At 37.3% G+C, this 12,065-nt stretch overlaps 1 protein-coding gene across 14 annotated transcripts in view; it reads left to right on the top strand.

The window, feature by feature from the left end:
- LOC115334028 (core histone macro-H2A.1) overlaps positions 1-12,065 on the top strand; it is a 47,671-nt gene that overhangs the window by 11,299 nt on the left and 24,307 nt on the right. For 13 of the 14 annotated variants that reach the window (XR_005931102.1, XR_005931103.1, XR_005931101.1 and 10 more), the window contains one exon: positions 11,044-11,150. Coding sequence is in view for 9 of the 14 variants with exons in the window: in XM_041119276.1 (XP_040975210.1) it covers positions 11,044-11,150 (107 nt within the window). In the remaining 5 variants the exon portion in view is untranslated. Of the gene's footprint in view, positions 1-2,123; positions 2,266-11,043; positions 11,151-12,065 lie in introns of all 14 variants that reach the window. The other variant, XM_029997747.1, reaches the window with a different exon arrangement.

A 12,065-nucleotide genomic window follows, 5' to 3' on the forward strand; every position in this document is an offset into this window, starting at 1 on the left:
GAAGGAGAGGAAGAACGTAAAATATCAAAAGCAGTTGTAGGAAAGAAGAACTTCAGAAAAGACTAGGAGGGGAAATGACAGAGACGTGACCTAATAGAAAGGAACCTACTAAGGTTTGAAAACTAGTTCATGTGTGTGCAGAATATGGCACTGACTTTAATCCTTTAGAAGATGAGGTGCTAAATTTTGCTGGCCTTTGCTAAAGTTTAACTCTGATGTAAACGTGAAATTAGCCCATAATGTGCTCAGATCTGGATTTTGGTTTGGTTCAGTTTGAGATTTGAACTTCCATAATGCTTCCAGCTGTTCAGACTTGGAGTTCTGTTCTGGATCCATCTGTAGTTATGACTTTCTCTGCTTTGTATTTTGAAGGTAACTTACTGTTACCGTATATGTACGGCTACTCCTCAGAAAGTAAAAATACACATCTATAATTTCTTGTAGTGTATGGGCCCATTTGTAATTTAAGCCCTTCTTTAGTCTGTGCCCAACAAAGTGCTTTTCAAACTACATTTATGTTGTTCTCGTACTTTTGTATTAGCATGTTTATACACAGTACAGCTCTGCTAGCAGGAACATGCGCTGTTTTAGCACACAGGAATTAGTCTGGCTGCTTCAGTTGCTGTGAACTAAAAACTGTGTGTCTTTGCTGTGCTGCTTTTCAGTCTCTTGGCTTCTGACAGCTTCTTCTACAGGGGCTGACTGGAGTACATCTTCCCTGTGTTGTCTGTTATAGTAACTTTAAAAATAATAACAAAAAACTACTATAATATTAGATGTACAATTTGACATCTGGTCTTCAGCTAATAAAGTGTTTTTCCTTATCTCACATACTTGACATATAAGCAGGTTGCACAGTGAGTATTCTCCTTCCCTTACTTATCCCCTAAAGGTTCTTGTTACCTACAAGTAATACTACAAAATAATCCTCTCATCAGCACACCCAGTGTATGCAGTCTGGTTTCTTAAGCATACCACCTGTTTATTCTTTCCTGCTTTTCATCTAAGGAAATAATGTGTGATTTTCACTCTGAATAGGACGCAAGTATGTGTTTGTGGGTGAACGTGCTGAAAGTACCTTTGAATTTTACTGATATTGAAGCAAGTGTATATACTTCCTTTCTTTACTCTGAAGGAATAGCATGCATGCTGAAGAACTATAATGCATGGTCCTTATTTCTTTTTCTTCTTTGCAGCAGCAGTTCATGCAGGGCTGCCTATCTTGCTGGGAGTAGTCAGAATATTTGATTGATTTCTGTTTGTGCTGCAGAACTAATTCTAAGCATTATCAACTGCTTTAAGCTGGTGAGAAGTTCAGCATTAGCAATTCCTTTTGTCTTTACTTATTGTGGCACTTGTTTTACAATGATTCATTGCCTATTTACTTTCTCTAACATGTACTTTGGAAAACTGCAATCCACTCCTTATTTTCTCTGCAAAGTAGAGCATCAGTATCGGTTTATGTAAAAAAAAAAAAAAAACAAAAAAAAACAAACCCCAAAAAACCAACAAAAAAAACCCTACGTCAGTCAAGAGGGTGTCCACAGACTTCATCTGGGGCATTACAGCCACTCAGGTGAAGTTGTATGGTTTGTATTTGTCAGAACCTGTCCAGCCATACAGGTAATCAGGTATGTTCCCTTCAGATGTATAGCTTGCACAAGTTACAATATAGTCCAAACTTTCTTATTGACTGAAAAAGATACTCCTTTGCCCTTAAAAAATAGAAATCTCTTGAGCATATTTAAAAGCAGCAAGAACCAGGCCTGCAAGTGATTTCTGCTCCCCCTGCCCCCCATCGTCTTCTCTACACTGTAAATAATTTTCAATTGCCAAAATGTCATAGCAAATGAGGAGAAGTAGTTTATAAAACAGCAGGAGAACAGGAATACAGAAGAAATGAAACTTTGATTTATATTTGTTCTGTACATACTGAAGTAAGGTAGGAGAAAATGTTAAATGTCTGTTTTCTCCATTAGAATTTTTTCACAAGTGGATTTTTATTGCCCATTGTGTACTGTTGATTGTGTATTTTGTTAAAATGTAAAATAAGCACCTTTCGAATCCCATGGTTAGAATTGCATCTGAGGCGTTCTGGTGCTTACCTGAGTTTTTGTTTTCAGGCTTTCTGATGTCACCCCTTAATGGAGGTTCATGTGCTGGAGCTCAGTTCGTTGCATTTTCATCTTGATTAATTTTCGATGTGGAAAACTTTCTTAAGCCAGCTGCTGATTGGCTGCAAAATGAAAGTCCTTCCTGAATGCAGTAAGTTTAACTGCTCACTTCAGATGCTCACTTTCCGATGTGCAAGCTGATCAACTTGAACTGCTGTTCACCTCTTGTGTTCTGCTTGCTGCTGAAAATTTTTACAGGGTCACAGAGGAAAACAATGATTTGCCCTGTTTGTCAAAGCAGATGTACTACTGAACTTCTGCTTGGAAGCAGAGGGGAGCTCAGAGGTCCACAGTAAAAAAGCATTAGGTTAAAAGCAGATTCAAGTTCCAGGCATTCTGAGACTACCATAAATAATGGTCCTTAGGGAGTAATGAAATTTAAGAAGAGAATTAATTGACAGTATCTTTTTGATACTGTTGGAACGTGCATTCACTACCAAGATACATTTCTTCTATTTAAACAGGCAGCTTTAGAAACACTAATCCCTATTATGGTGTTGTGCCACAAACTGTGTCCCAAAAGAGGTTTAAAATAAATTAGGGGTTTGTGCCTTAACTTGAGCAAGCATGAAACTACCTCTTCAGATCTAGTGTGTTTTTTTAATACGGATTAATACTGGACCTAAAATACAGCAGGGTTGTTTATGGCAATAGCCTCACAAGCAGAGACCTTTCAAAAATGTCAGCATAGCAAAGCTCCTTTGTAACATGCCTCTTTTACGTAAGACTTGTGTCATGCTCTTAAGAGAAGTGAGATTGTCATAATTCAAAGTTGCTGTACTTGTAAGTGCCTCTTTAGATATAAAACTTTGTTGCCAGTTGAATGACCAACTTTCTGAACTTAGAAATGTACAAAAATGTAGAGTTTTCTTTCACTGATAAGCCCTTCCTTGGCTCCAACCCTGTAAACACTTACTGTATGTGCCTATCTTCTCTTGTAGTCCCATAAACTTCAGTGGATCTCCAAGTCACAAAAGCTAAGTCGATACAAAATTACTTAACCGATTAGGGTCCTAATGTATTCTCCAAGCTACACAGATCAGGTTTGATGAAAAACAATAAAAGCCAAAGCATTTTCTCATAATAAAAGCCCTAACAGTGCATACTGATATGTAAATATAGACACTTATCTCAGAGGGGTAAATATGCATCAGAATTTGTGTTGTGACATGTCATATTGCGATAATGTACAAAATGCTGGGCTGGGTTGGTTTGTTTTTTACATCATGGTCACTGAATTATTTTCTTCCTTTAAAATGTTAAATCTTAGTTATATTTTAATATCCTTAGAACTAGAATTAAATACTTTTTATTCTAGTAACAGTCATTACATCTATTTATTTGGCTAAGTTGCAACAAAGTAATGACTACTACTATAAATTGCTGTTCAATTTAATATTGGTATCGCCCTTTGTTTTGAAGAATGGAGTTTAAGTGAAGAGTAAAAAAAAAATGTGGCTGATTTTGCTACACAGTTTTTTCCTACCCCTTGTCTTGTATCTCTTGTTGAGAAGAACAAAAGAATCTATAAAGCTTAAGTCTTTTCTTCTTTGGCCCTTTATTCCTGGGACTGACAGTTGTACCACAAATAGCTAGAAAGCAGGAAGACATCCTACCTTTCTAGAGTAGCATGCAGTATTTAGCAAGCAGTTTCTTTCCTCGGATTTTCTCAAACTTCAGAAGTTCTTACATCAAGTATTGTAAGCATGACTTTTTTCCCCTTTTCTTTTTTCCTTAAGGATTAGTTAAGAATACCTGAGTTCAGATCATGCTATGTGTTTGGTCTTCAGTCTTTTTTCCACAGTGCATTTATCCCTGAATTTCTTTTAGGGATGAAATTCTATGTGGATTCTTAGGTGCAGTCAGATGAGATTCTCCATCCCCAATATAAACTCCATTGGGGAAAAATAAATTTAGGGGGTATACAGTGAAATACAGTATTTTTAAAACAAACAGGAGGTACTTTTCCTCCAAACTGCAAAAATGTCTGTGGTATAGTGATCCTTGTTACTGTAAGATGTTATGGATACCAAAAATGGATACCAAACCATTCTGAATGGTTTCAGAAAACAGTTAGACATATCCATAGAAACAAAATCCATCGGGGGACTAAACACAAAGATGGCATTTCTAAGTTGGGAAACCACTCAGCTGCACATGGCCGAAATCAGAGGGAATGTTCTGGAAAAATAGCATTTTAAGTTTGCCTGTTCCTTTAAAGCTCTTGAGCATCTGCTCTTGGGCACTAGCTAGGGACAGGATGTCAGGCTAGATGTACTTTTTGCTCCAGTGAAGTTATAGCTAGTCCATACGTTCACCTACCACAGAACACCCAAAGTAATAGATTTTTTTTTTACATGCTTTGTTCTCAAGACATAGATTTTTCCAAAAAAAGGTGTTGAACATGCTATATAGTCACTCCTATACTGCTTCTGTAAAGTAATGGGGAAAAAGATATGTAAATATTTTTCTTCTAAATAATAACAGTTGTATTTGTCTACCGGTACTTGTATTGATTATGGCTTCCATTGCTATCTTGGTACAAAAAGACTTGATGTGGCGGAAAGACTTTGAGACAACAGCAATTTAATGAGTCATAATATTTTCAGTAATAAACACCGAATCCCACTTCACTGTCAGAGGCAGTATCTAACAAAACCATTATCACCATCTGCCAGATCACGTTGAAATGAGTACACTATAAAAATGAGAGCACAGCATATATGGATTACATCAGCTTTGGTCATTGTTTAGTAAAGCCTTTGACACTGACTTGTATATCTTGCTCCTCTTTGTAGGGGCATGGGTATGCACACCCTTGATACACATATCCATTTCCTCTTTCAAGCCCAGGGTTTGGCGTCACTTCTATAAAATCCCAAATTGCAATATGAAGTCCTTTCCTCTTTTTCTTTTGTTAATAATGTTATTTATGTTCATTGGCATCTGCCACTTGACTTCTTTAAAGTTTGGAAATGCAAGTTCCTAACACGTGCCTGCAAAGGTGAAAGACTAAGCTAGGACCAAGTCTTAAGACATGAGTAGTCTCCTGTACTCTCTAACAGCCAGACCAAAGTGTACATGCAGCACTTGATCAAGTAACATCTGGCAGCAGTTATATTAATCATGTTTGAGTGCATTTCTAAAACACACGTAAACTGTTAGGAGTAACAGCAAAGTGTAAACTGCTAGGTAGAGGAAGCTCCATTCAAAAAGAAAAAAGGTTAATTTGAGTTAGATCAGGATTCTTGAAGTCAGTGGAGAAGAAATAGGCTATGTCTTTTTATATTAGTACTTGGGGTGTGACTGTTGTAAAGAACAACACTTGAGACGAAATTTACTTTCAGGTTTCCCTGAAAAGTGAACTCTCATACCTTTTACAGATCAATAGTAAAACAAAAAACTTTAAAAATTAGGAAGTTAAATAACATTGGATGTCTTACCAAAAAAAAAAAAAAAAAAAAAAGATGGTATTAAAGTGTAGAAAAGAGGTGTGAGTCAGATCAGAAGGCTCTAAGTGGGAGTGGCTTTTGTGGCCTGAACTTGAGTTTTATGTAAACAGCAGTCTGTCATCTGCCTCATAGAAATACAAAACTTACAATAACTTGGCAAAGTTAACAGTTTCTCCTTTAAGGGGCCTAGTTTTGATACAGCTCAGACACTAAAGACTGAAGGGTTTGGGGGTTTTTATCGCATCCTAAGAGAATGATTGCCCTATTGAGAGTTGAGGTTTCATCAAGGCTTGTTCAAAGCAGTAAAATTTCTTGAATTGATTTTCACTGCATCAAATTTCCATGACTTTGAACCAGGGCTAAGAACTGTTTTACTGGAATGCATGAGAGGGAAAGTGTTAAATGATTCTGCCTTCGCTCTTGCAACTGCAGATTCCAGGGGGATTGGGTGGAATACACAGAGAGAAGAATGCAGGAAACTCTTAACAGTCTTGGTTGATTGGGGTTGATTGGGTTAAAACCTTCCGGAATCATGTAAAATGATTCTGAAGTCAATAAAATGCTGATGGAAGGATGATTAATTTAAAATACAATAAACAGACTCCTTGTCATGTAGTTGGCTTTGTAGCAAATACGTATTTTCTCAGTGGAATTGTATCAACATTCATTTTTCTTTGATTTCTGGATATTGGTTTCAATTTTCTTTTGAGGAGAGGCTTCAAAATTTTTTAGAAACCCCTGACTTGTTCCTGTTGGAACTTGCGTGTTCAGAAATTGGCCTTGTGTCAACACATCACCTGTTAGTTGTTAAGAGTTTAATTTTCAAAGCTATGATTTCATCTCCCAGAAGAGAAGGTGGACAAAGGGATTCAATGCAACAGCAGTGTTTTAGCTTGAGATGTAAACCAAAAAACATTTTGGAGATGAACTCAGACCAGATTGAGTTGAGTATTTACATTTAGAAAGTATTATGGCCTGGAATGCATGATAAGCTAAAGGCCTTGTCATTTAGGCTTTAAAGAAGTTTTATTCACTAATGACCAGTAATATTTTGTTTGAAAATTAAGGTAAGTGAACAAGAGCATTTTCCAGGAGCGGGAGAAGAATGCATTTGCTTTTGTTTCCCTCCAGGTCTGCAGTTGCTACTGGGCCTGCTTTGTTTAGGTCTAATAGTAATTTGTTTCATTTTAACCTTGTATTGAGTTCTTGTTCCAATATTTGTAAGTGTTGTGAACTACCAAAGCAACAGTATTCAACGCAGAGCAGTACCACTGTGAAACAGGGAAATGCAAATAATGAAATTGAGAACTTAGTAGGGTGTCCAGTAGATGACCAGAGATCAGAGTCTCTGCAAGTAAAGGATGAGGAACTCGCTCTGAAAACTTGCTTCAGGATGAGGTTTCTGTTGAGACTTCTAACACTTTTTGGTTGTGTTTGAGTAGGAAATGCCTTGAGAACAGCTTTTCCTGTGGTCTTATCTCAGGCTTAAGTACAAAGATATACAACCTGTTTTCTTTTCTCCTTTAAAAATATTTAACTGAACTTTAAAAAACCTCAGCAGAAGAAAAGCAGTTTTGGTTCAAGTGCTGAGAACAGGCTTATACCAGTTTTCACTACCTGTATCCATTTGCCTAGTTCTAAATATTGCAAAGGATTTTTTCAACTGATATAAATAAGAACTACCTTTAAGTTAAAATTTAAGAGAAAATTTCTTCACTTTTAGGACTTTCTTTTCCCACTTTAACCTTCTACTTTAATGATGACTGAAAAGAACAAAAATATTAATCATAACTGTCTTTTAAATCAAATCGATTTGTTCACGTCAGATTTCTAAGGCATCCATCCCTTTTCTTTCTACATAACAGCTGTCCATACATGAATATATCACATGCTGACATGGCATTCCTACTTAATTTTTTTCTTTCCTAATTATATACTTCTCACAGCACTTTTGCTGGATTGTTTTATATCTGCAGTTAAAGCAATATATGTTGGTTTGCTTTTTTTGTTTGTAATTATTCAAAAGCACGAGAAAAAGCCACTTGTGCAAATATAAAGGGTGTCTCTTCATATTACCCTAAGATTTCAATATGTGGTAATTGAAGAATTATACCTTCAAAAGCTGATAATATTGAATAACTTGTATATTTTCCATGTTTAAAAAAAAATAGAGATTTTGTTGTTCATTACTTTTGTAAAGTGTGTCTTTTGCCTGAGTGGTGGTGGTGTAATTATTCTCTAGGGGGGAAATGCCCTGAGTAAATACATGAAAGGAATGGAATAGACATTATGCAACTTACATCCTTTTTGTAAGGCCTCATTTTTGTAAAATGTTCTTGTTTTGGTCTTCTGGCTGGATAAATACAAGCTGAGTGAATCCTGATGTCATGGAAGCTCTTAGCACTTTCTTTTCCCTCAAGACTTACAAGCAAAGCTTTCTCTCTTGACCTTGTTCAGTTGCAGGAGTTGATTTTTGAATGTATATTTTTTTTTCCCACTTTTGGAAGATTAACTTTAATGAAACGGAGCTCTTCAATGACTCCAACCTTTGAACCTGGTAGATTGGCACTTCCAAAGATGGGTCTGACCTAAGAATTCAAATCCAATCTCAATTTTAAATACCTTTTCCCACCTACTACTCTTTCCAGCTCCACACCTAAATCCAGAGTGATTATTCTGGAAATTTGAGGCAGCTCCCTTAAAGAGAACGCTAGATTTTCATCTGGTTTAAAACATGGATGAAACGCCATTTAAATCTTTAGAATTAAAGCAGCCTAAAACAGATGTGAAAGTAAAGCTGTCTGCAAGCAAAATCCAGGCAAGTAGTCAGGATCCCGTCCAGATCCCATCCGGATCCAGAAAGTCTTCATTTCTAGCATTTCTAAGTGCTCTGATCTGTTGGGTTTGGATTAGGTTTGTCTCTGTCAGTACTAAATCAAAAAATTGTTGCCTATATTGGCTTCAGCTGGAATACCTCCTAATCTTCTGTTTTTAAATAGGGGAGAGTCCCTCCCCCTTTAACCAGACTTGTGTGCATAGCTGTGTTTTGCTGTTCTCTGTGCTGTGGGTCTCTCTGCATGCACGAGCAATGCTTGATTATTACTGGAGAGCTGAGGAGAAGGCCAGAAGAAAAATTCCACACTCCATGCCCTCCTCCTCCTCTCTCCCTCTCCCTAAGCTCCTCTTTTGTGGTCCTCAACGCCAGTGCAAAGCGCTCTGTTCCTGAAAAGGAAGTGGGGTACCTCAACTTCCCTAAAGGACCATTAGAAAACTGTAATTTCAAAATGAGTTTCCTGTCCAAGGAAGAGGGCTTAGCACTTACAAGAACAGTTCTCCACTGTACAAGGCAGACATTTTAGTTTTATGAGGAACAAATAAAACATTCCTCTGTGCTTTACAGGCATAACACTTTCTTAGACTCTTTAGTTACGAAATGACCTGTCTGCATAGTTATGCTGATCAGTTGCAGAGAATAACACGGCCCAACTGTTTAGCAGTGCCTGATGCAGTAAAGAAGTGGAGGTGGGGGAAGCAGAGGCAAACTGAAAAGTAGTCTGCTGTTTGCAGCAAATCCTTCCCATGCTTTTCAGCCGGTAATAAAGTCTGCGATACAAACAGAACAATTCCTGATCTAGAGAGGTGGAGATGCTGGTGTTATTACAGTGACACAGAATCTTACTGAGGTCAGTGGGGATGCACGGGGTGTAACCGAGAGCACAGCTTGTCCGGTGGAAGGTGATACAGGTCTTCTGTCACAACAGGCGGCTGTATGCAGTGCTGAATGCAAGCTAAACCTCACATGTCTGAGCTGTGGCTTTTGAGAAGTATGTGAAAAGGATTATGCCAGCTTAATTGAGTTCTTTGGAGGTGTGGAAAGCATAGTCAGGTTGACCTTACCTTGCTAATCCTTCTTTAAAAATAAATTAAAGTGATTGTTGTCAGCATGAAATGTTGTTAGTTTTGGGGGCTTAGACTTAATATTCCGTCTCCCCCTATAATAAAGTTAATTGTTCACTTTGAAAACACAAAAGTAGTGAAAGCCTACCAAAAGTTCTCGATGAAGTTTAACTGTAGAACATCCAGAAGCAGCTGTAAGTTTTCCAGTAGGTGTCATAACTAGCTTATTACAGGACTTACGATGAAAAATAATTGGAGAATCATGTTGAATTCAGTCTAATGAAAAGCCATAGCCTGTGCTATATAGTATTACTTAAGATTTACTGTGTCTTATGGTAAAGGCATGTGGTTGTGTGGGCTTTGATTTTAGTCTTTTTCATTTCCAGATTAATGTCTTAATTCAGTTCTATTTGCCTCTGAAGCAAGCTTATGGGAGAGATTTCATGGTATAGTCAGTTGTTAAATGTGAAATCAATTTCGTGCCCTATACTAATGTTAAATTTTAATATATTAGTGTGTAATAGGTATAAAAAAGACTTTTTCGTTTTCTTTTTTCTCTTTTTCTCCAAACGTTACCACGCTTGCAAAAGAAAATATACCAAAAGCAATAGTGAAACACAGTCTCTACAGAGGGAGATGAAAGGTTATGTATAATGGAGACAGCAGTAGCACATAATTGCAAAGTCAGATAAACACATTATGTCATTTTTTTAATTGTTCTTGTAATTAATTGCATTCTTTGCCTAGGGCTTGTTGAGTTGAAGTCAGATAAGTTAGCGGGTAACGCTCTAGCCTTTCGCTTCATAGATCCTTGCAGGGGAGCAAGTTAATCTTTCCTAATTCCAATAAAAGCCATTATATGCACAGCTGTTAAACGTATTTTGTCAGGACTGGAAATTTCATCTAAGGAGATAATTTACTAGGAGCAAATAAACATGATTCATCAATTACTTTTTCTGGACAGAAACGTCGTCTTGGACAGAGAAAAAAAAATCATTAAGTCAGCGTAGCAGCAGAGTTTGTATTTTTAGTGTCCTAACTTGGATGTGTGCTTACATGCTTCCATAATGTTAAAAATGAGAAACTGAGAATAGCATCTTTTCCAGTAAAAAAGTAGAAGCAATGCAAGCCAGAACTCACATTTATGACAGCTTTGAGAAAAAAAAATATAGCATTTGTACATCTAGTACTCTGTCACCTGATAGGAGAGGGATCCTAGAAGATGAACACACAGTAGCCTTGAGAAAAACGCTGAAAAAATCAGGAATCTAGGGGAACTGCTTTAAAAGGACAAAAACATAAATATAGTTTAGACCACAGGACTTCAAGTGTGCATTCACCCTTCAGTGATTAGACACATGAAAAGAAAATTATCATTTTAGAGTTAGATATCTATTGAGGGTATTCTACAGCAGTTAGGAATAACATGATATAATCAGATATCTTTTTGCATGGATGCTAACACATTGCTTTTTCTTAATGATCACAATGTAATTAAGAGGGGCTTACTTTTTCCCCAGCGGAAATTCTTGAATTGGCTGGAAATGCAGCAAGGGACAACAAGAAGGGTCGAGTCACTCCTAGACACATCCTGTTGGCTGTAGCAAATGATGAAGAATTAAATCAGGTAAGAAAAAACTCCGCCGTGTGAGGGTCAGGATTTCCTTTAGAGCTTTTTAAGTTGTCTTTCCATATAGCTGAATTGTAACTCAAGACCTCTGCTTATTGAGTAGCCCACCAGGAAACAGCTCATTCACTCACTAGCACACTGCCTGTGTAACTGACTACAGCATTCAGCTTAATTATGTATTTCAGAACTCTTAAAATGTGTAAAAATGCAATGGAGATGTGATATGACATTTGCTCGGACTATTACAACCACTTCCGTTAGAGTGGGACATTGTCATAAACTCTACAGAGACATGGAGGAAATCTTGTAGATGTTTTTGTTTGTTTTTGTTTCCCCCCTTACGCAGCTTAGGACTCGGTGGGACCTATGCTGTTCCCATTGAAGTCTGTCATTGTGACCACAGAATTAAGAGCTTTGGAACTCTTGCAAGTCTGTGTCCTTTGCAGATTTCAAGATGCCTTTAACTTAGCCAAAAAAAATTTGGGCATTATTATTACAGTGTTGTGGTGTCAGCCAAAGACACAGGCTAGGATTAATGTACCTTTGTGTGAGGCGCTGTAAAAACACATCTGAAAAGGTACTTTTTCCAAACCTATGTATCATGATGGGGCAGGAAAAAAAAAATAATATCCCCAAACCAACCTCCTTCTGGCTTTGTCTGAAATTTGGTAATACTTTCCATTCATCATCCCTTTGTAAGCTTGGAGCCTCACTGAGTTGTGGTTGGGGAGCAGTAAACACCAATCAGAAGGTGGGAGTACCTGAGGGACTTTGATGTCACTCTTTCTATCCTCCCGAATAGTGAGTTAGTCCCAGTTAGATGTATAAAAAAAATGGGTTAAAGTGGTTTTAAATACATAACATGATATATTTCACCTCTGCTTTTAAAGGCTTGAATAAACTGCACAGTTT

This window comes from Aquila chrysaetos, chromosome 22 (assembly GCF_900496995.4).
Source record: "Aquila chrysaetos chrysaetos chromosome 22, bAquChr1.4, whole genome shotgun sequence".
NCBI classification, from domain to species: domain Eukaryota; kingdom Metazoa; phylum Chordata; class Aves; order Accipitriformes; family Accipitridae; genus Aquila; species Aquila chrysaetos.